General features: G+C 43.0%; 1 protein-coding gene across 2 annotated transcripts in view; it reads left to right on the top strand.

Moving 5' to 3' along the window:
* Positions 1–27,840, top strand: part of TTYH3 (tweety family member 3) — a 201,569-nt gene that overhangs the window by 151,587 nt on the left and 22,142 nt on the right. For both annotated transcript variants that reach the window (XM_069084785.1, XM_069084784.1), the window contains exons 8-11: positions 16,016–16,071; positions 18,185–18,277; positions 18,688–18,780; positions 22,233–22,369. In XM_069084785.1, the coding sequence (XP_068940886.1) occupies positions 16,016–16,071; positions 18,185–18,277; positions 18,688–18,780; positions 22,233–22,369 (379 nt within the window). The remainder of the gene's footprint in view (positions 1–16,015; positions 16,072–18,184; positions 18,278–18,687; positions 18,781–22,232; positions 22,370–27,840) is intronic.

Raw genomic sequence — 27,840 nt, forward strand, 5'->3', positions numbered from 1 at the left:
TCCTCTCTTTCTCCCACCATCTAGCTGTTCTGACTCCCAGCTTCCTGTGGGCTCTGCTCTACCCTTCAGCAAACTTCTCCCACCACAGGCTCCATGTGATTACATTCAGCCTGTTGGGGGCAGGGTATATCTTCAAAGCAGGGAAGGTCTTCAAATTCCCTTAAACTTATTAAGGGTCAGGGAAGATCTTCAAATTCCCATTCCCATTACAGATATAAACAAAGGACATCAGTACAGTTTTTTTTAAATAGGGGAGATACTACAACATTTTGGTTGTTTTATTAATGTGCACATTTTTTTTTCAAATGAATCAGTTAAGGGACCTCCTGGTAAAGAAATTCCCTCCAGTGATGCAGATGGATAAAGGCTCTTCAATTTTATAGTCTTCCACTTTATTTCTGGCACATTCCGATGTTAAATGACTTGTCTAAGCTCACACAGTCAGTATGTAGCAGCCTCTGTCCTCCTGACTCCTAGGTCAGCTCTCTCCCTACCTACTACACCAAGATTGCTTCTCTGATGAATAAATATATTTTAAACAATGGTAAATCACTTAGCATTTGTTTTTTTATTTACAAGTTTAGGGGTGGAGGAGACAGGTAAATATGCTGATGCCTCGTTGTGGCAGAGAAGTGATTCTGGATTTGCAGAGGTGCCTTGACTAGTCATTGGAGCAAGTCCTAGGTTAGGAAAGAATGTAGGTGACTTGCTCAGGGTCACACAGTGAATTAGTTACAAAGCTGGAACTGACTTTGGCCAGATTGCTTTGAGTACCCACTTCAGATCCCTTTCTTCTGAATCTTAAATTTGGTAGTGAAATAAAAAAAAAAACTTCTAAGTGAATTCTCCCTTATTCTTCCGGTTCAGGGACCTTGGGGGAAAAGGGATGTCATATAGAAATACCAACTGTTGAAAAATTAACCCAGAGCACTATGACATCAGCTTAATCCAGGCAGTATAATTTCTTGCTCAAAGAAAGAACTTGACCGTGAACATACAAATATGTGTCATAGCCTTGTTTCTCATCTCAGTGTTGCTAAACAATGTGTAAACTTTAGAGAATGCAGAAAAATTCAATGAGAGAGGTACAAAGTTAGCTGGGAGAGAGGGGGTACAAAGTAAGGAGACTGATGAAGGTCTATAGTAATGGGAGAATCATTGCATTACAGTGACCAAGTTGGGGGGAAGAAAGCTTGTAATAATCTCAGAAAGGTAAAATGTTAATGATAATTGATTATAGCAAGTTGAATATATGCTTTCAATTAGCCTACCTATAGGAAGCAAAGTTCTCCATTAGAAAGAAAATTTCTTCATGGGTAGAAACATCTAGCCGACTTACAGGCCTTTGTAGTAATGCCACACCCTCTAGAAGCACAGCAAAGTACCACTGGACTGGGACCCTGGTTCCACACCACAAAACCCCAGCTCTAGATTTTTCTGAGGTACCTAGGGAGAGCTGAAAGCTTAGAGGAAGGCCAAACAGTGAAAAGAAAAAAATCAGGTGGTTTTTCCTTTCTTCTTTCCCTTGTGATTGGGTTAATGAGTTTTAAGAGAAGGAAGGAAAAGGACTTACTGTTACTTCTTAGTGTCATTTTACGTCACACAGGTCCTTTCCCCCGTTACAATTCTGGAACAGCACCAGAAGTGTATAGATTTAGATGTCAAAGGGTCGTCTAGTCCAACCCCTTCCTTTAAAAAAAATCAATAATGTGTTTTTCTATCACCTTTATTTCTGAATCTATCTCTTCCCCTCCCCAATCCAGTAAGCCATCCCTTTGTTATAACAAAGAATTAGAAAGAAAGCTAAGTGGCACAGTGGATTGAGTGCCAGGTCTGGAGTTAGGAAGACTCATCTTTGTGAGTTCAAATCCAGGCTCAGACGCTTACTAGCTGTGTGACCCGGGGCAAGTCATTTAACCTTGTTTGCCTCAGTTTCCTCATCTGTAAAATGAACCGGAGAAGAAAATGGCAAACCGCTACAGTATCTCCACCAGGAAAATCCCAAATGGGGTCATGAAGTTGGACATGACTGAGAAACAACTGAACCGATAACAGAAAGAGGTGGGGGTGGGGGGGAAGGGGAGAAGCAGTTCTTCAAAACAAACCATCATATCAGCCATATCTGACAGTGTATGCAATATTTTATACCACCAGTCTGCAGGCTGCAAAAAAAGAAAAAACGAGCAGCTAGGTGGTGCAGTGAATAGAGCACCTGTCCTGGAGTCAGGAGGACTTGAGTTTAAATCTGACTTTAGACACTTAACACTTAATGGCTGTGTGACCTTGGGCAAGTCACTTAACCCCAATTGCCCTGCCTTCCCCCTCCCCTTCAAAAAGAAAAAAAAGAAAAGAAAAAAAATCAGGAGGTCATTTTTTCAACTCTTCTCTGAGGCCAAACTTGGTCATGATTCCATAGTATACATTAGGCTCGTTTCGTTTTGTTCCTTTGTATTCTTATAGTTGTCGTATATATCGTTTTCTTGGCTCTACTTCCTTTAAGTATTCTTAGATGCTTCTCTGGCTTCTTTTCATCTGTCATTTCTTATGGCACAGGGAGAGTCATGTAATCAGTCAAAGACCATTTCTTATGGGTCAGGTAGGCACTGTGCTCTCCCTAGGGATAGAAAGGCTTAAAATGAAACAGCCTACTCTTAAGGAACTTACCTTCTTCCTTTTACAGATGGGGAAACTGAGGCACCTAGAGGTTATGAGATTTACCTAGGATCTTATAGATTATTAAATGACCAGGCTGGGATTTAAATGCAGCTCTCCAGACCCATTATTCTTTCAGGCTGCTCTCACACACAGCTGGAGCCCAGGCTGGCTCACAAGGAACTTGGCCTGTCTGGTACAGCCCATTTCCCCGTCCTATGTCTTTAGCTCTGACCAAGCATATTTTTCTAGGGAAGGGGTTTGTAACCTCTTTTGTGTCATCTACCCCTTTGACATTCTGGTAAAGCCTATGGATCTCTTCTCAGAAAGCTTTTAAATGCATTAAAGAAGATAGAGGATTACAAGGAAACCAGTTATAGTAAAATATATTTTTTAAAAGTTTGCAGGCTCCAGTTAAGTACCCCTGTTCTAGAGGCATTGATGAGAGTTTGAAGCTTGACATAAGTAATTAGTCATAAGTAAAATACGTAATAACTTACATTTGTTCAAAGCTGTAAACTTTTTCAAAGTACATTCATTATCTCTTCTTCTTCCTCATGATTACCACATGAGAGAGATGGGACAGGAAGTATCATAGGCACTTGTAGATAAGGAAGAAGCTTAGTGACTTTTTCCAAGGTCATAATGGACTGGGGTGAGACGCATCTGGTGACTCCTTGTCACATGCCTGTTCTCTAACCTCACGGTGCCCCACAGCAATGAAAGGTGCATCCCCTGGAAGAGGGCTGTCAGGACCCAGGCTCCAATCAGGCATGCATTTAAACACGCACACACCCCTTCCCCATCTTCCGTCTCCTTCCTGAGACCCGGCTAATTGCCATTTACTAGCTCTGATGAGCTCTAGACAGAAGTTGTCCCAGAGAGATGTATGCAGTGGGGAGAAGGGTGACAGCTGGTGTGAGCAGCCTAGAGTCGCCTAATGAATCATAAATAACAGCTGTCGGGTTCCATCTCCAGCCCGAGATACTGAAAAGCTAGAATGGCTCCCCTTGGTTTGGAAATTGCCCTGCTCTATTCCCCATCAGGAAGCAGCCTCGACACCTCCTGCCCCAGCATAGACTAGAGGCAAAAGGATCAGAAACAGAGGGGTAAGGGGCATTTGTGAAGAATGGGAAGGTTGTCATCTCCCTCCCCTTCCCCCCAAATTAGATACACTCCATCCCTTTCTGTCACAAAGAAAATCAGTGTGTTAAGGACTGAATGGGCTGGGGAAGGCTTGTGCAGCCTGGTCCTCACCCTGGTTATAACACCTTCAGCCTCTGGCAATATCCCTGGTCACTCTTCTCCCACCCAGCCTCTTTTCCCATGGCTCATTTTGACATGTGACGCCTTCCTGGTTCCCAGAAGATAGAAAAAGCCCCTCTGCAGCTTTCTCAGGACCTACCAGTCCCAAGTCCCTTAGAGGCTGAGTGACTTGTCCAAGGTCACCTATCCAGTATGTGGCAGCTGCCATTGTCCTCCCCATAGGAGTTAGTCCGGCAACCCTACGGTGTTTGCTCATCCATCTGAGGAAAGACTTGGAGACAGAGGAAGAAGGTGTGTAAAAACATGGCAGCCTTGTTAAAATTTAGTCAGGGAGCTGAGTTTTAATTAACTGAGTGCAGATGCTGACAGAGGGGAGGGTGTGCTGGTTCATCCCAGAGGTTCACTCACTGTCCTTACTGAGACTGTGCCCATCTCTCTTCCTCTTCTTCCTTGAATCTCCTGGTGTGTTTTCCCCCCTTCAAAGTGACACTACCCACCCTAAAGTCTAAAGAATTCAATTATATTCACCAGACACCATTGGGTGCCTACCTGCATGCTAGGCACATTGGGGGATACAAGAGAATTCTCAGACTTGATCTCTGCTTTGCATTAGGTTAAGTTCATGGGATCATAAACTTAGATCCAGAAGAGATTTTAAAGGTTATTAAATTCAGGATTTTCATTTTCCAGCTGGAATACTGAGATGTAGAGAGCTTAAGCGGCTTGACCAGAGCCACACAACTTTGTGCTCTGTCCAGCACCCTATTCATGATCCCACACAGAAAACCATTAGAGGACAGTGCATGACTGTATGCATTTGTGTTAGCTAACTCTCTACACCTCTCCCCTCAGCCCTTTCTCTACTTCCACTTGTTCTTTAAGACCAGAATCTCTCCCAGACACCTATCCTCTTTGGGAGCAGCCCCGTCTTCTCATATGAGCATCCTTAATGTCTGCTAGAGGGCACTAGCTGACACCATAGTGCACAGAGAGCTGGGTCTAGAGTCAGGAAGACTCATCTTCCTGAGTTCAGAACTGACCTCAGACACTAGCTGTGTATCCTTGGGCAAGTCACTTAACCCCCTTTGCCTCAGTTTCCTCATCTGTAAAATGAGCTGAGAAGGAAATGGCAAACCACTCTAGTATCTTTGCCAAAAAACAAAACAGAAAAAAAAAGCAAATGGAGTCACAACAAATAGCATGCAACCTAAGAACAAGTGAACTGAATGTCTGCTAGGCCACCTAGCCCCTTGTCTTCTGAGTCCTTTTTGTGACTTCAGCGTGATTTGCTACAAAGGAATTGCTATGAGATTCTACAATGTACCCCCTCAGAGGATTCCTGTCCCCTGTGACCATCATCCAATCGATGGAAAGCCCAGGGACTAACCCTTTTGCTTGCTGTCTGTACTAGTTATTTGGCACCCATCACCTATTGCCTTGTGCCGTTAGCTGTCATTTCATGAATCTAATTATGCCTTCCTCATGAGACTCTCAGCTCCCTTGTGGCAGAGATGGTAGTGAAGTCTTAGAATAGGAAATCTTAGAATGTCAGAGTTGGAAGGGACCTTCAAAATTAGGTAATTCAATGCCCTCATTTTGTTATCAGTCAGGTGGCAGAGTGGATAGGGTGCCAGGCCTGGAGTTAGGAAGTCTCATCTTCCTGAGTTCAAATTTAACCTCAGATGCTTGCTAGCTGTATGACCCTGGGCAAGTCACTTAATCCTGTTTGCCTCCATTTCCTCATCCGTCAAATGAGTTCAAATTTAACCTCAGATGCTTGCTAGCTGTATGACCCTGGGCAAGTCACTTAATCCTGTTTGCCTCCATTTCCTCATCCGTCAAATGAGCTATAATGAGAAGGAAATGACAAACCACTCCAGTGTCTTTGCCAAGAAAACCCCAATTGGAATCATTAAGAGTCAGCCATGACTGAAATGACTGAACAAAAATAACAACAACAATCCAACACCCTCATTTTGTCGATCAGTCAGCTAGCATTTATTAAGCACCTACTGTGTTCCAGGTACTGTACTAATTGCTGGAAATACAAAGAAAGGCAAAGAAAATAATTCATGCTCCAAGGCAGCTCAGAGTCTAATAGAGAGGATGCAAACATGCAAATAACTATGTGTGAACAAGTCATAGATAGGATAAATTGGGGATAAGATCAGAGGGAAAGCATAGGAAACTAGGGAAACTTGGAGGTGGAGATGAGGAGGGAGACAGTCAAGGCAAGAAGGACAGCCAGTGACAACACCTGGCGAACTAGGAAATGGAGGGTCTTATGCAAGGAGACTCAAGGAAGCCAGTGGCCCTAGCCCACAGAGTAATGGAGGGGAGCAAGGCCCAGTCATTTTTCAGATGAGGGCCTCGAAGCCAATAGTTTCTGTGCACTCCCTTCCCCTAGTTCCTAGTATACTGCTATTAATTCAGTTGAACTAATTTGCTAAACACCTACTCTGCAAGGCACTGTACAAGGGGCTGGTGATAAGAAGACAAAAAATGAAATCATCTTCCTCCCCTTAAGGAATTTGCCTTCTACTATGGAAATACAGCATGTGCAAAGATAAGTAAATATAGGATAATTTTTTTTTAAGTTTCAATTTATTATTTATTTTTAACATTCTTTTCTCTTTAAATTTTGAGTTCCCTTTTTTCTAACCTCCTCCTCCACCCACTGAGAAGGCAAGCAATATGATATCAATTATACATGTGAAATCATGCAAAGCATATTTCCATATTAGCCAATGTAGCATAATTTGAGGGAAAAGATACTTATAATAATAACTAGCATTAATACAATGGTTTAGGTTTGCAAAGTACTCTTCAAAAATTATCTCACAATCTTCACAGCAACTCTGGGAAGTAGGTGTTATTATTTCTTGGGAGGTAGGTAGGTGCTATTTTTGTTACAGATGGGCAAACTAGAATTGCAAGAGACTAGTTAGTAAGAGTCTGAAGCTAGATTTGAACTCAGGTTTCCTTCTCTTCTTTTAAAATAGTATTTTTTTTCTAATTACATGTAAAGACAATTTTTTGCATTCATTAAAAATTTTTTTTGAGTTCCAAATTTTCTCCTTCCTTACTTCCCTCCATTCCCCAAGACAAATAAACAATTTGATATAGTTTATATGTGTGCAATCATGTAAAACATATTTCCATATTATTAATGTTATACAAGAAGAAACAGGTCAAAAGGGAAAAAAGAAACCATGAAAAAAATAAAGTGAGAATCTGCATTCAGTCTCCAGTTCTTTCTCTGGATGTGGATAGCATTTTCCATCGAGTCCTTTGGAATTGTCTTGATCATTGTATTGCTGAGAAAAGTTAAGTCATTATCATCACACAATTTTGCTGTACTATGTACAATGTTCTCCTCTCCTTCTTCTGCTCACTTCACTTTGCATCAGTTCATGTAAATCTTTCCAGCGACCTCAGGTTTTCTTGACTTCAGGCCTACCTCTCTCTCTGTTGTGCCATCTAGCTGCTTTTCATTGTTCATTGGTCAGGAACAACCTTTCCTGGTCCCAACTACTCTTGTACATCTTCAGATAGCCATGTGGTGAAGTTAAAAAAGAAAATTGGATTTTGAGTCACAGGAGCTAAATTCAAATTACAGAACTGCCACCTTGAGTGAATCTTGTTATTGGCCCACAGGAAGATCAAAGGGCTGGATTAGATGACCTTTCAGGTTCCTTTCTGCTTTAGACTTGTGGTGCTATGCTGATCCTGTGATCTAACCATTTCTGGCAGATATCCTATGCTGGAACCAAGGTCTAAGGTAATGATGGAATCACAGATCTGGAAAGGGCCTCAGGGGCTATCTAATCCAATCCCCTAGTTTTACATGAGCGGCCTGGTCAAGCTGATAGACAAGGTCACACAAGTTGTGAATAAATGGGGGAAGCGGAATTTGAGCCTCGGTGCTCAGCATTCTTTCCACTGTACCACATTGTTTCCTCTGGTTCCTTCTTTGTCCCTGAAGGTTCCTGTTCATTAAAGTCTGGATTCCAGTCGGGAATCTGCCCAATGTAGGCAGGACCCGAAATCAGAAAAAGAAAGAACAGGACAGGAGACAAAGTTATGTTACCGGGCTGAGGTCAGGAGCAGAGGCCAAAGCCCAAGGATGAAACAGGAAACATGTGAGGATCAAGGTCAGGATTTTTTTTTAAGAGTATGATTCAGACCTGTGATTTCATTAGTTTGAGGTAACTTTCTGAGGGAAACTTCCTTCACCATGTAGATTGGCAACTTATCTGCTGTTTATAGTTTCAGAGAGTTGCTTGGGGCACTAGGGGCTAAATGGCTTGACTGTGACCACACAGTAGGGATGTGTCAAAGGCAAGATTTGAACCCATACTGTGGTTAAGCTTGAAATCTGAAATTAACCTCAGAGGTCATCTAACAACTAGAACATAACATAGTGCTCTTAATTGATATAGTCCAACCCCCCTCATTTTACAGATGTGGAAACTGAGGCCCAGAGAGGGTAAGTGACCTGCCCAAAGCCATACTGGTAGTAGGTAACTGACTCCAAAGCCCAGGCTCAAAGCCTGGTCCATTCTTCACTATGCCATGACCTCCCACTCAGAGCCAGGTTACCTAAATACAAATGTCGGGGTCTGAGGAGAGAGGTGGAAAGGCCATGTTTTTTCCCCTAAGGGAATAAGATGGTGAGATGTGGCAGGTAGGTGTGACTGGTACCCACAACCCATTGCTGGGCATTCCTTTAGGTAATGGTGATACAACTCCTGCCCTTATTCCCAGACTCTTGGGGGGGAGGGGAAGGGGAAGCTAGCTCTCAATGATGGATGGTGTTTTTAGTTAAAGTGCTTTTCACTCTTCAGATGGAGGCATTTCACAATGGAGACAGATGATGGTTATTACTGCTGAGAGACTGGGGCTTTTATCTACTTTGGCTGGCAGCCCCCTCTCTCCCTCCTCCTTCTCTCCCAGCCCACAGAGGCCAGGGAAAGAGGGAGGGAAGCCCATTTCCTGCATTATTGAGCCAACAAACTCATTCATTCGACAAGCAGTCATTGGGTACCCATTATATGCCAGGAACTGTGGGGGTTACTGAAGAAGACAGTCTTTATTCTAGAGGAGCTTACAATCTCCTTGGGAGGACAAGACACGCACTTGAGAAGGTAAATAGTTATACAAGACAGCCATACAGAAAGTGCCACAAGGCAGCATTATCATAAGTACCCAAGGACTGGTCCAGACACTAGGTGCCTTAGGAATTTGGAGTCAGAAGAGCTTGCAAACTGGGTTGTAGTTTAACTTGAGGACCTAAAGAATCCATTTCTGAATCTCTTTTCCAATCTGCCTTTCTGACCCTGCCTCCCTTTCATGTACTGTAGGGTTTAGCCAAGCTGTCCTTGGTACCCATGACAAGCTTTTTTTGCCTTTGCTCCCTAACTCTCTATTTCTGAAACATTCCTTTCTCCTCTCGAGTCTTTCCATCGCCTGAGAGAGGCGGCGTGGTGTAGTAGCTTAGCCCTGGGCTAAGAATTGAGAAAGACCTGAGTTCAGATTTCACTTCTGACATTTACTAGTTCTATGACCATCAGCAAGTAACCTCCCTGAGCCTCAGTTTCCTCATCTGTCAAATAGGGATAATACCTCTTCATAAGATTGTTGAAACAATCAGATGACATGATTCTATTTGCAGAATAGAATATTACATATTATAATATAATAGAATAACACACTGTGTGAATGTCATGTATTATGATGATTATCACCTGTTGAAAACTGCTTTCAAGGTTTAGCTCAAATGCCACCTTCCTGAAGCTCTCTGTGGTCCTCCAATCCAAAGTGGTCTCTACCTTTTATGACATCATGCTAGGTGACAGAGTGTTGTGTTCTTCATTTTCGAAGAGGACCATGGCATTAGGGAAACGATCACATGACTTGCAGTTAACTTTGATTTGAGTGAGGGTGGGCTGTGCAGGGTCACCAGCCTCACTTTCTCCTCCAGAGCAATCTGGGTCCAGTGACCAGATATCGATCAGGATGATTGGAGATGAGCCAGGATACAATGGGAGGATGCAGTGATTTGTTTGGAGACAAGGAATACTCCTCTTTCTGAGTTTAAATCTGGCCTTAGACATTTACTAGCTTTGTGACCCTGGGCAAGTCACTTAACTCTGTTCATCATCTGTAAAATGAGCTGGAGAAAGAAATGGCAAACCATTCCAGTATCTTTGCCAGGAAAATCCCAAATAGTGTCACAAAGAGTTGGATACAGCTTAAAAACAACAAATGTGAGAAGCAATGTATGTGGTATAGTCACAGTGTCAGGAAGTCTTGGGTTCAAGTCCTGCTTTTGACACCTCTGATTGTGTGACCCTGGGCAAGTCACTGAACCAGCTACATTTCTAATATTATTAGTTACAGAGCAGGTGCTGACTTGTAATAAAAGGAGTTCCCCTCTATCAATGAATTCACAGGTCCAGTCTAAACAAACAAACAAAAAGGTCTAGATGACCACTAAGGTCCCTTTCAACTTTAAAATTTTTCAGTTAGTTCCCTCCCTTTCATTCTGACTTCAGCTAATTTAGTTTTGGCCCTCATCAGCTCTCTTTTAAACTTTTCCACCAGCCTCGTAATTATTCTCTTCAATTCATGTTTCTCACTCTGACGACAAAATGTTCCCAGGGACCTACTCAGCCCAGCTCCCATGAAAGTTTCCAAATTCTCTCACGTCATCCCTTTCCCATATTCAATTCCAGTTAAACTGGGCTAGTCACTGGCCCCATTCTTCCTTCTTCCATCCCCACCCCCACCTTCATTCACAATGTTCCATGTCCCTGGAATGTCATATCTCACAGCATTCCAGAGTTGGAAGAAGTGTCAAAGGTCATCTTGTCCAACTTCTACATGATAGATAAGCCCTGTCTCTGATATCCCTGACCAGTGATCATCATTCATCATCCGCTTGAATACTGACAGGGAATTCATTACCTTACAAAAAGGCCCATTCTACTCTTACTCCATTTTTAGCCAAGAAATTTTTCTTTGTAAAAGGGAGCTGAAGTCTACTTCCCTGTTATTATTGACCGCTAAGAAGTAGAGAGGGGGCAGCTAGGTGGTGCAGTGAGTAGAGCACTGGCCCTGGAGTCAGGAGGAGTTCAAATCCGGCCTCAGACACTTAACACTTACTAGCCGTGTGACCTTGGGCAAGTCACTTAACCCTAATTGCCCTGCCTTCCCTCCTCCAAAAAGACAAAAAAAATTAATATAGAAGTAGATGGCATAATGGATGAAGGCCCAGTCTTGGAGTCAGGAGGGCCTGGGTTCAAATCCTACTGGTGATATATTAACTGTATTACCTTGGACAGTCATTTAACTCACTGTCCTCAGGAAGCTCTCCAAGATGAGTTGTGGATTGGAGGGAGTATCCACCCCGATGTAATGGATGAAATCAGGTTTGCCCCTCCTCCCTGCAAAAAAAAAAAAATTGTTAGGAAGTTTTTCCTTATAATGAGCTAATCTTTTTCTTTATAGCTTCCTCTGATTGGTCCTGGTTCTGCCCTCCAGAGCCAAATGGACCAAGAAGCAGTCAGGCTGTATGGTAAATCAGAGGTGTCAGATTTTTGGCCTGTGGCCCCCAAAGCTCCTAAATACAGTCTGAACCAGATTAAATTGAAATTGAGAAAAGTATGACAAAATAAATAAATATACCATAAAACATCTAAGTCAATATGCAGCTGGCAGAGTGTTTGACCTGGAGTCAGAAAGACTGGTCTCAAATACTAGCTGGAGGTGCCCGGGCAGGTCACTTAACCTCTGCCTGCCTCAGTTTAATCATCTGTGAAATGGAGGTAATCCTAGCTCCTACCTCCCAGGGTTGTTGTGAGTCTCAGATGAGATAATATTTGCACTTTGCAAAGTGAAAATACCATATAAATGCTAGCTTCTGTTATTATTCTATTCTGCTTGTGATGACTCAAATGCTGAATGGAATTAAGCACATATTAACATGATAATTAGCTGACAAAATGTTTGAGCTTGCCAGATGATCAGCTGCCTTTATGGGCCATGCTGCTAATATCTTCCCATAGCTTTTCCTCTTGTCCAGCATCTTCAAAAAACAGACCTCCGATTCATTCTTTTTAAAGTACGCAGCACTGAAAATAGTCATCGTTAAGAAATCTTTAGGTACTTACTCACTTTCACCTATCTCTAGTATGGAGCAGACAGAACAAATCTTAGCATCCTAAATTTACAGACTTATCCATAAACATAACTTTATAATGAATATCGAATCTTCATGTTCCGGCTGTTAGAACTCAAATCATTTCTTTCCTAACCCCCTCCCATATCACTTAAAACTCAAAATAAAACATCTCAAATGCCAAGAGCACCTCCTCATTTATCCTCAGAGTAGATGGTCTGTATTAATAAAGTCTGGGGGTACATGTGATCACAGATCATTCTATCCCCCATCTCCAGGCCTTCATGTTGGCTCTCTCCCACGTCTACAATATACTTTCTATTCACTTCTTTCTTAGATTCCCTAGACACTGCCACGTGTACGTTGAGCCTTTTCCGATTAACAGGATAATGGCAACACCCACTTGATCATGATTACACCAGGTTGTTATGGTTATTAAATGAGGTACATGTGGACAGTGCTTTGCATACCTTTAGACAGAAATGTTAGCTATTCTCCTCCCCTCATTCTTCTCCTCCTCTTCTTTTTTTTGCTTTTTGGAGGAGGGAAGGTAGGGCAATTGGGGTTAAGTGACTTGCCCAAGGTCACACAGCTAGTTTTTGTGTTAAGTGTCCAAGGCCGGATTTGAACTCCGGTCCTCCTGACTCCAGGATAGGTGCTCTATTCACTGCACCACTTAGCCACCCCTCCTCCTCCTCCTCCTCCTCTTCCTCCTCTTTTTCTTCTTCCTCCTCCTCTGTATTATTACTATCATTATGCCCCAATTTCTTTTTATTTATTTTGTAAATGCATATACATATGTGTGCGTGTGTGTATATATATAGACAAACATAGATACAGATATCTTGTCAGTCCCTGTAGAAGTTCCTTGAAGGGAAGGCCTTTCATTTTTGTCCGTGTATCCCTGGGGCCTAGTGCATGGCAGGTGTTTTTGGTTGAATGAATGCATGAGGAAGAAGGCTGTGGGAGCAAGGAACAAGGGACGGCAGTTTCTTGCCATGAGGACGGGGCTGTTCTCCTCTTGCACTGACTCGGGTGCCGCTGTCTGGCATTCAGTGCCCTTCACAGTCTGGCTCCAGTTGTCTGTCCAGAGTCATTTAATGTGACACCCCTCCAGCAGTCTAACGTCCACTTCCAGCCACGGCAACCCTGCTCGCTGCTCTCATCTCCCGCCTTGGTGCCTTTGCACAAGCTGTTCTCCGTGTCTGCAGTCTGTTCTCTCCTCCCCTCTGCCTCTGGGAATCCCTTCCCTCACTTCAAGACTCCATGAAAGTGACACTTCCCATACTGGGCCATTACTGATTCTATCCTCCCTTCAGCTGACACTGCTCTCACCTCTGAAATAACTTTGCATTTAGGGAGTGTGTATTTTGTGTTTATATGTCTGTGTACAATGCGGCAGCTAGGTGGCTGGGCCTGGAGTCAGGAAGACTCCTCTTCCTGAGTTCAAATCTAGCCTCAGCTGCTTCCTAGCTGTGTGACTTTGAGTGAGTCACTTAACCTTATTTGCCTCAGTTTCCTCATGTGTAAAATGAGGGAGTTGGATTAAATTACTTTTAAGAGCCCTTTCAGTTGTAAAGCTATAATCCTCTGACCCTTTTGAATCTATTTGAAATTTGAAAATCCCTCCTTTGGTATTTACTGCCTTTCACTGTCCTTGGTCTTCATATCTTTGAAGAATGAAAGAGGGGCTTGCACCAGACAGCCTGTAAGATCCAATCGAGCTCTAAATATGTGAATCTGTATGACTAAGGTCACAAAGCTATAGTCAGAATGAAAACTCAGGTCTTCTCACACTCATCATGGGGTAAGGAAGCAAGGGCTGCTGGTACAGGGCAGGAATATTTTAAGAAAATGATTAGAAGCCCTGTGGTCTAAGACTTCGAATTTGGGCTTTCATACCCATTATCTCTTTTGTTCCTCCCTCACACTAACCCTACATGGACTGGGCAGGGGGTATTATCATCCCGGCTTCCTTTTCTGAGAATCCTTCAGTTGCGTCTGACTCTTCATGGCCCTATCTGGGGGTTTTCTTGACAAAGATGCTGGAGTGGTTTTCCATTTACTTCTCCAGTGGATCAGGACAAATAGAAGTTAAATGACTTACCCAGGGTCACACAGCCAGTAAGTGTCCAAGGCTAAATTTGAACTCAAGTCTTCTTGATTCCTGGCCCAATGCTCTATTGGTTGAACCACCTAGTTGCCTCTTACCAAGAATCCTACAAACTTGCTAAAATGTCCTCTGTCTGTATAATCTGCCAGCTTGTCAAATGTCCCCAACAGGGTTGGTTTTTTATCACAGACTGAATGGGGAGGGAGGGAGGCTTTAAAAGCAAATTTTGTCCATGACCATATGAAGGTTATTTTATGGAATGCCTTTTTAAAGTCAATGTTCCATTATCCACCTGTTGCTTACTGGCTTGGATCTTCTGTAAAATCCCAAACTGGCATTTCTCTGCCTCACATGGTTTCCAGGCTTGAGCACACCATCTGGTGGGGTGAGGAGGCATAATTAGGAAGTTCAATTTTTTTTAAATCACCGATTATATTCCAAAGCCAAATAGCATTATCAGAAGTTATGCAGTGCTATTCATTCATGTCACTGTCATCTTTCCATTTTGTGGATAATTGAACTGTACCTATATTGTAGAAAATGACAGTAGCAATACTTGACATTTATATGGCCCCTTACACTTTCCTCACAACAATCCTACAAGGTGAGTAGTAGAAATATTATTGTGCCCATTTTATAGATAAAAAAGCTAAAACTCCGAGAGGATAAGAGATCTGCCTGAAGTCACCTACCTCGTGAGTTTAAACTTGTGCCATTTCCCACCTTCCGTGTGAAAGGTGGGGGCCTGGGAGTGTGGAATGGTGTATATTCGCCGAGATGTTGGTCAGTTTTACTGAACTTTTTCTTAACCTTTGTTATGAGGTAAGTCTCAACAAGTAGGAGAGTGGAGAGGAGTGTTTTCAGACATGAATATGATGTAAAAATAAAAAAAATCAACATAAATTAAGGTTTCTTCTGGCTTCGTGGTATAACATGGAACTCCCGGATCATTTCTTAGGAAGTTAGAGGAACATAGCTCTAGAGCTAAAAAGAACTCCAGAGGTCATCTAGTCGTCCCCCCCCCATTTTACAAATGAGGAAACTGAGGCACAGAGATCTGAAATGCCTTGCCTGAGATCACATGCTTCTTTGGGGATGGCAGGTGGGAATGGACTAAATGACCTCTGGGGTCCTTTCTCTAAATCCACTATTCAATCTGTGTGATGATGACAAGTCATATAACCGCTTTGAACCTCAGTTTCCTCATCTGAAAAACAATTGGATTAAGGAGCTTTCAAGGTCCCTTTCAGCCTTAGGAAGAAGGGAAAGTACCTACTATGTATCAGGTATTATCTGAAACACTTTACAAATATTATTTGTTTTTGTTTTGTTTTTTGCCTTTTTGGAGGGCAATTGGGGTTAAGTAACTTGCCCAAGGTTACATGGCTAGTTTTGTGTGTGGGGGGGTGTTAAGTGTCTGAGACTGGAACTGAATTTGGGTCCTCCTGACTCTGGGGCTGGTGCTTTACTCACTGTGCCACCTATCCCCCCCCAATATTATTTCCTTTGATTCTCCCTATAGCCCTGGGAGTTAGGGGCTATCATCATCCTCCCTTTACATTTGAGGAATTGAGGCAGACAGTGATTTGGCCAGGGTTACCCCGCCGTAGTAAGTGTCTGAGGTTAGCCTTGAACTCCTGTCTTCCTGATTCCAGGCTCAGCGCTCTAACCACTGTGCTACTCAGCTGCCTCCTGGACCTCGCCTGTGTGTCCTGAGACACTAGGGCCCGCCTAACGCCTACCTCTTCAAGAGTAATCAGTGGCTATCCATTGGCAGTTATGTCTCTTCTTTCTGTTCCCAGAGATCCTTCACTATTACCTGGACTGCTCTGCTGGATATGTAAACCCCTTTCAGCAGGTGAGTAGCGCACTGGCCATGAGCTGTATTTCTCTGAGGCCAATTTTACTTTCTTATACACCAAAACCATAGCATCCTGGAAAAGGGAGAGCTTTGGGGTTTTCCATCTGATCTCCAGCAAGTCTGGGAACAAAATATTCTTTCCGTCTTGTTCCTATTCCCTATGGAGAAGGAAAATACTCACAGACTGGACCAGCTTAGCCCTGCCCCCCAAAACCCACTTGAACATGAGGCTTTTAGACCTCAGAAGCATGATTGTGCGTCTGGTGAACAGCAGAGCTCCAGAAGGTATCGGGAGTCACTGTGCTGTCCAGGGAAGGCAAAGCTGAGGGGAGCCTTGGAGACAAGCCAACTTCTCCCTAAGGGAGCCTCCCCTCCGATTGAATCCTAGCTTGTTTCCTCTAGACTGATCCAGCCTTTCCCCAGAAATGGCCATTCCATCTCTTATGATGATCATTGCCTCTCATGTTTATCCTTGTCAAGTTTGGAGGGAGCCCTGGGCACCAATGAGAAAATTAATTACATTGCCACAGGGATGAGTTGGTTTTCACAAACCTGGGATTGAATTCCTGTAAGAAAAAGAATTGCTGATCACTTACAATACCAAATTCCCTGGGGAAAGTTGAGTACTGTCCATGGATAGGTCTGAGCAGTGTGCAATAGTGAAAGGGAAATGGAGGGGACATAATCACACATACTTGACAAGTCAGGGGACGCCAACTACTGGACTAAGGCCTCTCTATTCAACAAAAACTGCTGGTAAAATCGGGAAACCGTAAGGCAGGAATTAGGCTTAGCTTAACCTATTACTACACAGTATTCCATAATAAGCTCCATAAATGGCCCAAATATAAAAAGTCAGATCATAAATTGGAGAAGGAAGGCAGTATCTTTCACTACTATATATAGAGGGAGAATTCTTAACTAAACAACAGATAGAGATGATCATTAAAGGAAAATGGACAATTTTGATTATATAAATTTTGAAGAGCTTTTGTAGAAGCAAAATCAATACAGTTAAAATGAGAAGAGAAACAACCAAGTGGGAAAAGGGAATGAATAATAAGAGAGAGTCAACACTCCTGGTGGTAATTATAATACTACTCACTACAGTCCTTTTTTTTCCAGTTGGGAAAGCACTTTCACTCCTTTACTCTATTTGGTTATGTCGATCCATAAGGTTAGAAGAAAATAGTCTCCGAAAGGTTAGGTGACTTGTGGACCACTAAATGATGCAGTGAGTAAGTGTGCTCGACCTGGCATCAGGATGACTTGAGTTTAAATCCCATCTCAGACATTTACTTAGCTGTAGGTGACCCTGGACAAGTCACTTAATTTCCGCCTGCTTCAGTTTCCTCATTTATAAAATGGCAATGATAATAGCACCCACCTCTCAGGGTTGTTGGGAAGATCCAATGAGAAAACATATTCTGCAAACCTTAAACCCATCATTATCATCACCATCATAAATTGTCATAGCTAACGTTTATATAGTAGCTAAGGACTTTATCAATATTATCTCATTGGATCCTTGCAACAACCCTTCAAGATGGGTGCTTTACAGAGGAAGAAACCAAGGCAAACAGAGCTTAAGTGACTTGCCCAGGGTCACACAGTTAATAAAGGACTGAGATCAGATTTGAACTCAGGTCTTCCTGATTTCCGGTCCCATGGTCTATCCACTACACCACATAGCATCCGTCTATCATTGTTGTTATTGTCATTATTAAAGGGGCAGAGTACCTGACTCCTAGCTTGGTGTTTTTTTCCACTGCCTTTGTTACTTTCTACGATGGTAACCAGTTAAGTTCAAGAAGGACAAGGGAAAACTGATGGGACTGTCATGGCAAACCCATTAGCTAGGCAGGGGTACACTACCACATCAAATCTTCTCGTCCTCCTCTGACGGATGTTTTGGGAGATGCGATCCCAGGGTGCAAGATGTGAAGAGATCCAGGGTAAGTGATGAGTAACTTAGTGCATTGACCGTGAAGAGGTTTCTCCTTCCCTTTGTGAGAAGGCCTTTCAACCAAGGCATGAGGAAGTGGTTGGAAAAGATGGTTCAGCCCCTTTTCCCTCTGGGGACTGAGCTGGCCACATTTGTATTGAGCAGAAGCTGTCTGGGAGTCACAAAGCCCTGGTGGAAATGCAAGATGATGTTCAGGAACTCTTGAGGTCTGCACTTAGAGAATACCCCACCTCCAAGGTAAGAGCTGGGAAAGGCGCCCGGGGTGTCTTAAAACCCTTTGCTCCTAAGCAAGGGGCTAAACTCCCTCTCCAAACCTCCAGTCTGTTGTTAATGGTCACTTATTCAGCAGTCAGAGCACAATGATGATGACACCATAGTTAGGAATTCCGTCCCTACCATTTGACCTAGTTAATGTCATTCTGTTCTCTGGCCGTCAACTTCATTCCTTGTCTCAGCTCACATCTTCACTGACCTTGAAGAAGTCTGGGCGAGAGGGTATGGATGGATTCATTATAACCTATCCACACCACTGGTGGGAGGGGGAGGAAGTCATTCCAGTCCCATAACCCAGTGACCGTAGAGCCAGAGCCTACCTTTTGATTCTAAAGGTGGGTTGTATTTTATTGTTTGTGCTTTGTTATTTCCAGGATTATCTGATACGCATCCAGGAAGTTCTGAATTCTACAGAGATCAATCTACAACATTTGACCGCCCTGGTGGATTGCCGCAGCCTGCATCTGGTGAGTGCCCATTAAGGAAGACTCTTAGCAGGCTGGACCCTGGGTGTTATGTGGAGGGGAGTTGTGAAGAAGGTGTGACTGGTGAGACAAAAAGTAAAGTCATCTAGAATGTATAGGGTTTTCTTTGAAGCCTTGGTGGTTCACTTGAAAGCATTTTGGATGTCTTAAGTCCCAGAGATTTAGGGGTAAGGGTAGTAGTAAGTACCAGAGATGGAAAGAGGAAAGACTAAATGGTCAGAAGGTTCTGGAACACAAACCTACCATATAGGCTTAAGAATGGCTGACTGTAGTCCTGGCTAATATTTGTTTGGGATTATGGAATTCTTTAAAGAACCTTAAAACTAGAATGAACCCTAAAGACCATCTAGATCAGGGTGGGCAAACTACAGCCCACAGCCTCCTCATTTTACAAGTGGGGAAACTGAGGCCCAAAGGAGAAGTGATTCTATACAGACTATGCCAATGGCAGAGTTAGGACTAGAATTGTATTCTGAGTTCCTAGTCCTCTGCTCTTTCCATTAACCTACTTTATAGAATAATATTGTTATGTTATTGCTATTTTCAGCAGCAAACACATTTATGTAATGCTTTATACTTTGAAAAGTACATTCACATCTGTTATCTTGTTAGATTCTCACGGCAGTCCTCTGGGGTTAGTGGAGGTCTGAGTCCCATTTTGAAAATGATGACAGTGAAGTTGAAAGAGGGAGACAGCATTTGCTGGTCGATAGCATGGGGCAGCTAGATGGCGGATGGCTAGTGAGTGTCTGAGGGAGAGTTTGAACTCGTGACCAGACCCGGTGCTGTGTCCACTGTACCACCCAGCTGCCCAACTCTGAGCATCCTGTATATTTAAAACTCTGCCTTTTTACTCCTGGCTTCTTTCTTAGATTCTGTCTCCGGTGAACTTCTGGGTGTCTCATTTGCAATTCTTCTTCCTTTTTATCATTACTCTCTGTAAGGAGGATATGCTTGAAGGGTTATACACAGGCAGTCAGTCATCTTTCTCTCTTCTCCTTTTTAGTTTCAAGCCCCTCGCATTAGATTTGTAGTTCAGACCGTAAGTACCATGAAAATTCAGGGCACACAGCTACCCAAACGCCCCTAATCATTGCCTAGAAGTAAGGTGGCTGCCTCAGGAGTTAATGAGTTCCCTCTCACCAGAGCATAGGCCTGGTGACCACTTTGGGGATGACATAGAAATGACTTTTGTGGGGCAACTAGGCAGTGCAGTGAATAGAGCACCAACCCTGGAGTCAGGAGGACCTGAATTCAAATCTGACCTTAGATACTTGACACACTTACTAGCTGCGTGACCTTGGGCAAGTCACTTAACCCCAATTGCCCTGTCTTTCCCCCTCCAAAAAAAAAAAAAGAAATCATTTTGGTCCAACTGGCTGGAGATGATAATGATAATTCACATTTGAAGTGGTGTGTGTGGCATAATAGTGGACAGAGAGCCAACCTGGAAGCCTGGCAGATCTGGGTTTGAGTCTGGCCTCTGACACGTACAAGCTGTGTGACTCTGGGCAGGTCATTTATCTCTTACTTCCCCAGGCAACTAAGACTATAAGATTCAGAGCAAGTGTCGATCTGCATTGGTAGAAAGAGTTTCCTTATTGGGAGTTCCCCGTCCCAATTAAATCACAGGTCCAGTTAGCATTTGAAGATATATCGAAGTTGGTAGTGTATTATCTCCTTTTACAGATAAGGACATTGAGAATCTAAGAGGTTATGCCTTGTCCAGGATCAGACAATTAGTCAGTGTCTGAGTTTCAAACCCAGATCACTTGACTCCAAGTCCAGTATTTTTTTTTCCTACAATGCTACACTGTCTATGAGATCCCTTCTGACTCTGAGATACTTTGAGACCCCTATGAGCTGGACTGGTCAGAGAAGGTTTCATGGAGAAGGTGGGACTTGGCCCGGCCTTTAAAGTACAGATATTGTTTTAATTTGTTTTGTCATTTCTGACTTTTCATGGCCCTGTTTAGGGTTTTCTTGCCAAAGATATTGGAGTAGTTTGCCATTTCCTTCTCTAGCTCATTTGACAGATGAGGAAACTGAGGTAAATGAGGGTAAGTGACTTGACCAGGGTCACACAGCTAGTAAGTGTCTGAGGCTGGATTTGAACTTGGGTCTTTATGACTCCAGGCTCTGCCCTCTATCCACTGTGCCATCTAGCTGCCCCTTTGGATAGAATTTTAATAACCAGAGAAAAGAGAAAGACAGCTCAGTCAAGAGAAGTTATATGAGCAAAGGTCTAGAAAAGGACTCATAAATTGTTATGTTGCTCTCCACTGCTATGCTTTTAGAAGGTAAAGATTTCTGATCCAGCTCTGGATTGGGTCCCCCCCTCCCAAAGCCCTGGTTAAAATAACAAGCTCATGCCACATGCATATTGTATCTGAACATGATCTAGGGCTGTGGGCTGTTGGAGAGGGGCCCACAAGATCGTAGGATGTCAGAGCTAGGGACCCTAAAGGCCATCCACTCCAACTTCTTAATTTTTGTTTCAGTTGTGTCTGACTCTCTGTGACCCCATTCTGGGATATTCCTGGCAAAGATACTGAAGCGGTTTGCCATTTTCTTGTCCAGCTCATTTGACAGATGAGGAAACTGAGGCAAACAGGGTTAAGTGACTTGCCCAGGGTCACACAGCTAGTAAGTGTCTGAACCTGGATTTGAACTCATGAATTCTTCCTGATTCCAAACCCAGCATTGTATCTATTGGCCCACCTAGCTGCCCTATTTTTACAGAGAAGAAAACTCAAGCCCAAGATCAAACACATAGTGTAGTGGAAGAGCTGGGGTTTTAATCTGAGGTCTTTGACTCCAAATCCAACACTTTGCTATTACTCCAGTGCCAGAGAGGTTAATTTCCTGCTATTGTTCTCCTCTCTCAGAATTGCTTTTCTCCACCATCCCTAGAATGTTGCCATAAGCTGTCCCTGTGACCCTTTCTTGGTTGACTTTGCTCGGAGTCACAGCTACCATGATCACTACTGAAAAGCAATGGATTTGACACACCCCATATGGCCTTGAAGGAGGCAACTAGGTTGTTCAGTAGATTAGAGTGCTGGGCCTGGAATTATTAAGACTTGAGTTCAAATCTGGCTTCAGACACTTACTAGCTTTGTGACCCTGGACAAGTCACTTAACCTCTATTTGCCTTATTCCACTGGAGAAGGAAATGGCAAACCACTCCAGTATCTTTGCCAAGAAAACCCAATGGTCCATGGGGTCGTGAAGAGTCAGGTATGATCGAGTGACTGAATTACTACAACAAATATGGCCTTGAAAGCGATTCCAGACGAGATTAGCTACACAAGACTAAGAAAGAAAGAAATATCAAGAGGGGCCGTAGACCAACATGGGCCTCAGACACTTGGGATCATTGGTTTTAGAGAACAGGTTGAACTAAGGATTGACTTGGCTCTGCCGCTCTTTAGGACTACGTCCAGGCTCTGACTGGCTTCTGCTACGATGGAGTCGAGGGTCTCATCTACCTGGTGCTCTTCTCTTTCGTCACGGCCCTCATGTTCAGCTCTATCGTGTGCAGCGTTCCTCATACCTGGCAGCAGAAAAGGTAAGAGAGGGGAGAAAGGTAAGCGAGTTAATGCAGGTCAAGGACTGTGCCGAGGGAGGGCACCTGTGTTCTTTGGAGGTAAAATCCCACCTGCTGCAGAAAGCCTTTCCCAACCCTCTTACTTCTAGCGCCTTCCCTCTGTTGATTTGTTCCCTACTTGTGTTATAAATAGCTTGTTTCCTCATACTTATATTTGGTTTTGATGTTGCTTCCCCCATTAGATTGTGAGCTAAGAGGGCAGGGACTGTCTTTTGTCTTTCTTCCCATCCCCAGCATTTGGTACAGTGCATAGTAGGTGCTTAATTAGAATCCGTTTAACATTCATCTTTTTCTTTAGTATTCAGTATTTACTGAGTGACTGAGTTAGGCTATAGACATCCTCTAGGGCCCTGAGCAGTTATACTGATCTCTAGGATTCAGAGATAACCTAACAAGAACAGATTTTTTTTTTAATTTTTGCTTTTTTTTTTTTTTTTTTGCGGACAATTGGGGTTAAGTGACTTGCCCACGGTCACACGGCCAGTTCCTTGTGTTAAGTGTCTGAGGCCAGACTTGAACTCAGGTCCTCCTGGCTCCAGGGCCGGCACTCCATTCACTGTGCCATCTAGCTGCCCCAAGAACAGATATTAATAAATACACTCTCAAATAGATTTTTAAAAGACAAATTCAGTTGAGGAGAGATAGAGTTGAAGACTAGAAGGAAAGTGGAGACAACCCTAAGACACCCCACTCCACAGGAAGAGACAGCCAAGAAACTGGCCTCCTCAGAAGCAAATTGAATTGGGTGGGGTGAATGTGGGAGGAGAAAGCGGAAGCATCCTGGTTTTCCCTATTTCAGGGGGAGGAAAATGAGAAGTTAGTTCAGTCTTAGTTGTATGAGAATTAGTTTAAAGGAACTAATGGTGAGAAGGGTATTATTTCTGTCCTCAAATATTCAACGCCTTGCTTATATGGAAGAAAGAATTGGATTTATTTTGATTTATCCCTTGGACAGAAATAGGACAGATGAGTTGAAAGCATGGTGAAGATAGATTTTGGCTCAATATAAGGAAGATATTTTATTATTTATTTGCTTTTTGGAGGACAATTGGGATTAAGTGACTTGCCCAAGATCACACGGCTAATTTTTGTGTAAAGTGTCTGAGTCCGAATTTGAACTCAGGTCCTCCTGACTCCAGGGCCGGTGTTCTATTCACTGCTTGAGGGAGATATTTTAAATCTTAGAAAATTGAAACCAGAAATGGATCTAAATTACCTTTTAAGGTGACATAGTGGGATAGAGTACTGGTCTTTCTGTCTGTAAGACCTAGGCTCAAGTCTTACCTCTGGAACCCATTGAATGTTACCCTGGACTGATTACTTCTCAGTGCTCCAGACAGTTTTATAAGACTATAAGTTGAAGAGTAGCACCAACTTGCATTAATAGAAGGAGTTTCTCTAAAACAATTAAATCACAATTAACACCCTTTTGAACTCTTTCAGATTCAAAGATTTCATTTGGAAACCCAGTTACTAAAATTTTAACCAGACATTGTTGGCTCTTGCCTGCCACCTGCTGGCAAATTAGAATATAACATGGGAAAATATCAAGTCTTACCTGTTGATGAAAAGTAGTCATAATCCCATATATTTGTATTATAGCACTCTTTAGTATTTGAAGAATTTTTACAATTCATATTGGATGTCCTGTCAGCATCTTATACGAGTCTAAAATGGAGCTGATCTTCCCCACTCCCCACCCCCAGCAACCCTACCAAACTTCTTTCTTTCTGTCAAAGGATGTCACTATCTTTCCCATCAATCTCCCATTTTCAGTTATTTACTGAAGCTCAGCAATTCTTCCTCCACAACGTCTCACATCCATCTCTTTCTATCCACTCATTCAACACCCACTCTGTTTCAGACCCTTGTCACCTTCTTTCTGAGCTATTGTACTATCTTCTTAATTAGGCTCCCAGCCTCCGATCTTTCCCCTTCCTCGTTCATCTCTTCAACAATGGCCAAAGTGATATTCTTTTTTTTTTAAAGCAATTGGGGTTAAGTAACTTGCTCAAGGTTACACGGCCAGGTGTTTCTGGGTGGATGCTAAGTGCCTGAGCCCGGATTCGATTCCCCCAGGTCATCCCAACACTGGAGCTGGTGCTCTTACTCGCTGTGCTACCTGGCTGCCCCCAAAGTGATATTCTTAAAGCACATTATCTGACCATGTTATTGACTGCTGCTCAATAAATTCCAGTAACTCTCTGGCATTTAAAGCCCTCTGCAAATTGGCTTCAAACCTGCAATTTCAGTCTTCTTGTCTATAACCCCTTCTCTCATCCCTTTGCCCAGGCTGTCTCTCATGCCTGGAATGCCTTCTTTTCTCACCTCAAACTCCTTTTCTTTTCTTTTTTAATTTAATATTTTATCCCCCTCCAACTACATGTAAAAACCATTTTAACATTTGTTGTTTTTTTTTTAATTTTGAGTCCCAAATTCTCTCCCTCCCTCTGTCCCCTCCCCCCTTATTAAGAAGGCAAGCAAATTGGTGGAGGTTATGTATGTCTCACTTCAAACTCTTAGAATCTTTGTTTTACATTGAACATCAGCGCATATGCCGCCTCCCATGAGACTTTTTCTGCTTCCCCCAGATATATATGTATTCTGCCCCCCTCCTCCAAAAAAATTACCTTGTGTTGGACTATGAGAGAAATAATAATGATAATGATAAATATAACACGTCTATGTTCCAGGCACTGTGGTAAGTGCCTTATATTTAATATCTCATTTGAGTCTCATGATAAGCCTTCAAGGTAGGTGCTATGATTATCCCCGTTTTTCAAACAGGGCAAACAAGTTAAGTGACTTGCACAAGGTCACACAGGTAATAAGTGTCTGTGGTGGGATTCGAACTTGGATCTTCCTGTATTCTATCCACTGCACCAACTTAGATAATAGGTTCTGCTTTGGATGTGTTGAATGTGTGTGTGTGTGTATAGATAGTTATAGATAGATAGATATAGATATATGCACATATATGTATATTTGTGTATGTATATATATATATATATATATATATATAAAAATTTTTTTTTGGTATCTGCTGTGCTCACTTGTGTACATGTTGTTTTCCCTAGTAGAATGTAAGCTCCATAAGGTAAAGACTTTTGTTTTTTATTACCATGGCTTAGCAAAGTGTCTCGTCCATAGTAGTTGCTAAGTAAATGTTTATTATTTGATTATCTCATCTGATCCTCATAAAATCCAAAGGATAGGCAAGGCAGATGGTATTCTCCTTATCTTTGGGCCTGAGATTAAGAAAGATGAAGTCTCATGGTCACAAAGTCAGTTAGTAAGAGTCAGGACTGGAACCCAGCGTCCCTCACTGTGAATCTAGGGTGCTTTCTATAGCACATTGAGTCTAGGACAGATGGCCTTGCTTCAGGTTCCCCACCCCTGCCTTGGTCAAAATATGAGGCTCTCCCTAGGGAGACTGAGGGGTGACCTGAACTTTTTGCTGTCTGCGTATGGGAGGAAGCAGAAATGATCTGAGCCCCGTGACGTGGACTTGGTTTGCTCAGGTGCCTTTGTGGTGACTGCCCTGCTCCTGGGCAGGGCTGGGGTAAGCATTTTTGTCTTACTAGGTTTGTTTGGTTTTTTTTAAACACACAGGGAAGATGAAAGGCTGGAGTTGTTAAGGAGAAGGAAGGGGGTTGAGTGGATGGGAGTAAGGCCTCCAGATAAGCTCCTGTTATCTGATCAGAGCTGGACATACATAAAAGAAACAGTTCTCCTGCTAGGCTCTCTGTAGGCCTCTGACCTGCTCCAAGAGTGTCTGAGCTTTCTTGGTTGTGTGTTAGACAAAAAGAGGCATGGGGAGGGTACATGTAATCAGGGGCAAATCTAATAGAATGAGAGTTCATGAGAAAGTCTGCCAGGCAGCATGTGCTTGCTGTTTGAGGCACCGAGCTAAGCAATACCAGTCCCTGCCCACACGTCCAAAGAAGGGGGACAATGTACCAACAGCCATGTCCATACAAGGTATATGCAGAATAAATTAGAAGCCATGTCAGAGGGAAGGCTTTACTAGTCTGGAAGGAAGACCAGGAAAGGCTTCCTGGAGAAGGTAGAGATTGAACTGAGTATTAAAGGAAGGAAATGAGGAGGTAAGATGAGGAAAGGGAGCGTTCTAGGGATGGAGGACAGTCAGTTAAAACAGAGGGTTGGGAGAAAGAAGGGAAGCCTGGGTGACTGAACTGTACAGGAGGTGGAGAGGGGTGAAGCATAGGAAGGCAGAAAGGCAGGAAGGGACCCGATTGGGAAGGACATTAAAAACAAAACAAAGGATTTTTTTTCTTTATTCTGGAAGGAGCCAGTGGGGTTAGAAGTGATCCGATCAGATCTGGACTGCAGGTGAGTGCAGGATAGACTGGGATGGGGAAAGAATTCAGGCAGGGGAATCAACAGGTGTGAGCTGGTAAAGGCCTAGGCCTTGGCAGCACCAGGAGGGAGAGAAGGATATTCTTGAGTGATGCTGTGAGGGGCAAACTGGAAACAGAATGGAGATTTGGGGTGAATGTGAGTGAGGAGTTAAGGATTATGGCAGCTAGTATCACCTAGGCACTATGTCGTGTTAGCTGTTACTACTATGGCACTTACATGGTGTGGCGGATTAGAGCTCTGGGTCTGGAGTCAAGAAATATTGTTATTGTTCAGTCATTTTCAGTCATGTTTGGCTCTTTGTGGCCCCCCTGGGGGAGTTTCCTGGCTAAGATTCTGGTTTTCCATTTCCTTCTCCAGCTCATTTTATAGAAGAGGAAACTGAGACAAATAGGGTTAGGTGACTTGCCCAGGGTCACACAGCTAGTAAGTGTCTGAGGCCAGATTTAAATTCAGAAAGATGAGTCTTCCTGATTCCAGGCTCAGCACACTGTCCACTTTGCCACTTAGCTATCACCCTGAGAGACAGATGCTATTATTATCTGGTTTTGCAGATAAGGAAATTGAGGTGAACAGGGCTAAGTGATTTGCCCAGGGTCACACAGCTAGTAAGTGTCTGAGGCCAGATTTGAAGTCAGAAGTCAGGAAAACCCAAATTTAAATTTGGCCTCACATACTTACTAGATGTGGGACTCTGGGCAAGTCATTTAACCTCAGTTTGCCTCAGTTTCCCCAGCTGTAAAATGTAAGAACATCTATCTTGCAAGGTTGTTGTGAGGGTCAAATGAGATAATATTTGTAAAGTAGTTAGCATAATGTCTGGCACATATAATGATGCTATGTAAATGCTTATTTTCTTCCATTCCCTTTAAATTATGAGCATGAGTGACTGGGAAGAGAGAGGTGCCCTCCACATAATAGGGAAGTGTGGAAGAGGGAAAGTTATTGGGGGGAGCAGATAATGAATTCCATGTTGGATGTATTGAGTTTAAGATATCTACAGGACATCCATTGTTAGATATCCAGTGTTGGGGATGGAAGACTGGAGGTCT

The sequence above is a fragment of the Petaurus breviceps genome, unplaced genomic scaffold (assembly GCF_028583685.1).
Source record: "Petaurus breviceps papuanus isolate PSGF00001 unplaced genomic scaffold, PetGlider_PUasm1.0 175, whole genome shotgun sequence".
NCBI classification, from domain to species: domain Eukaryota; kingdom Metazoa; phylum Chordata; class Mammalia; order Diprotodontia; family Petauridae; genus Petaurus; species Petaurus breviceps.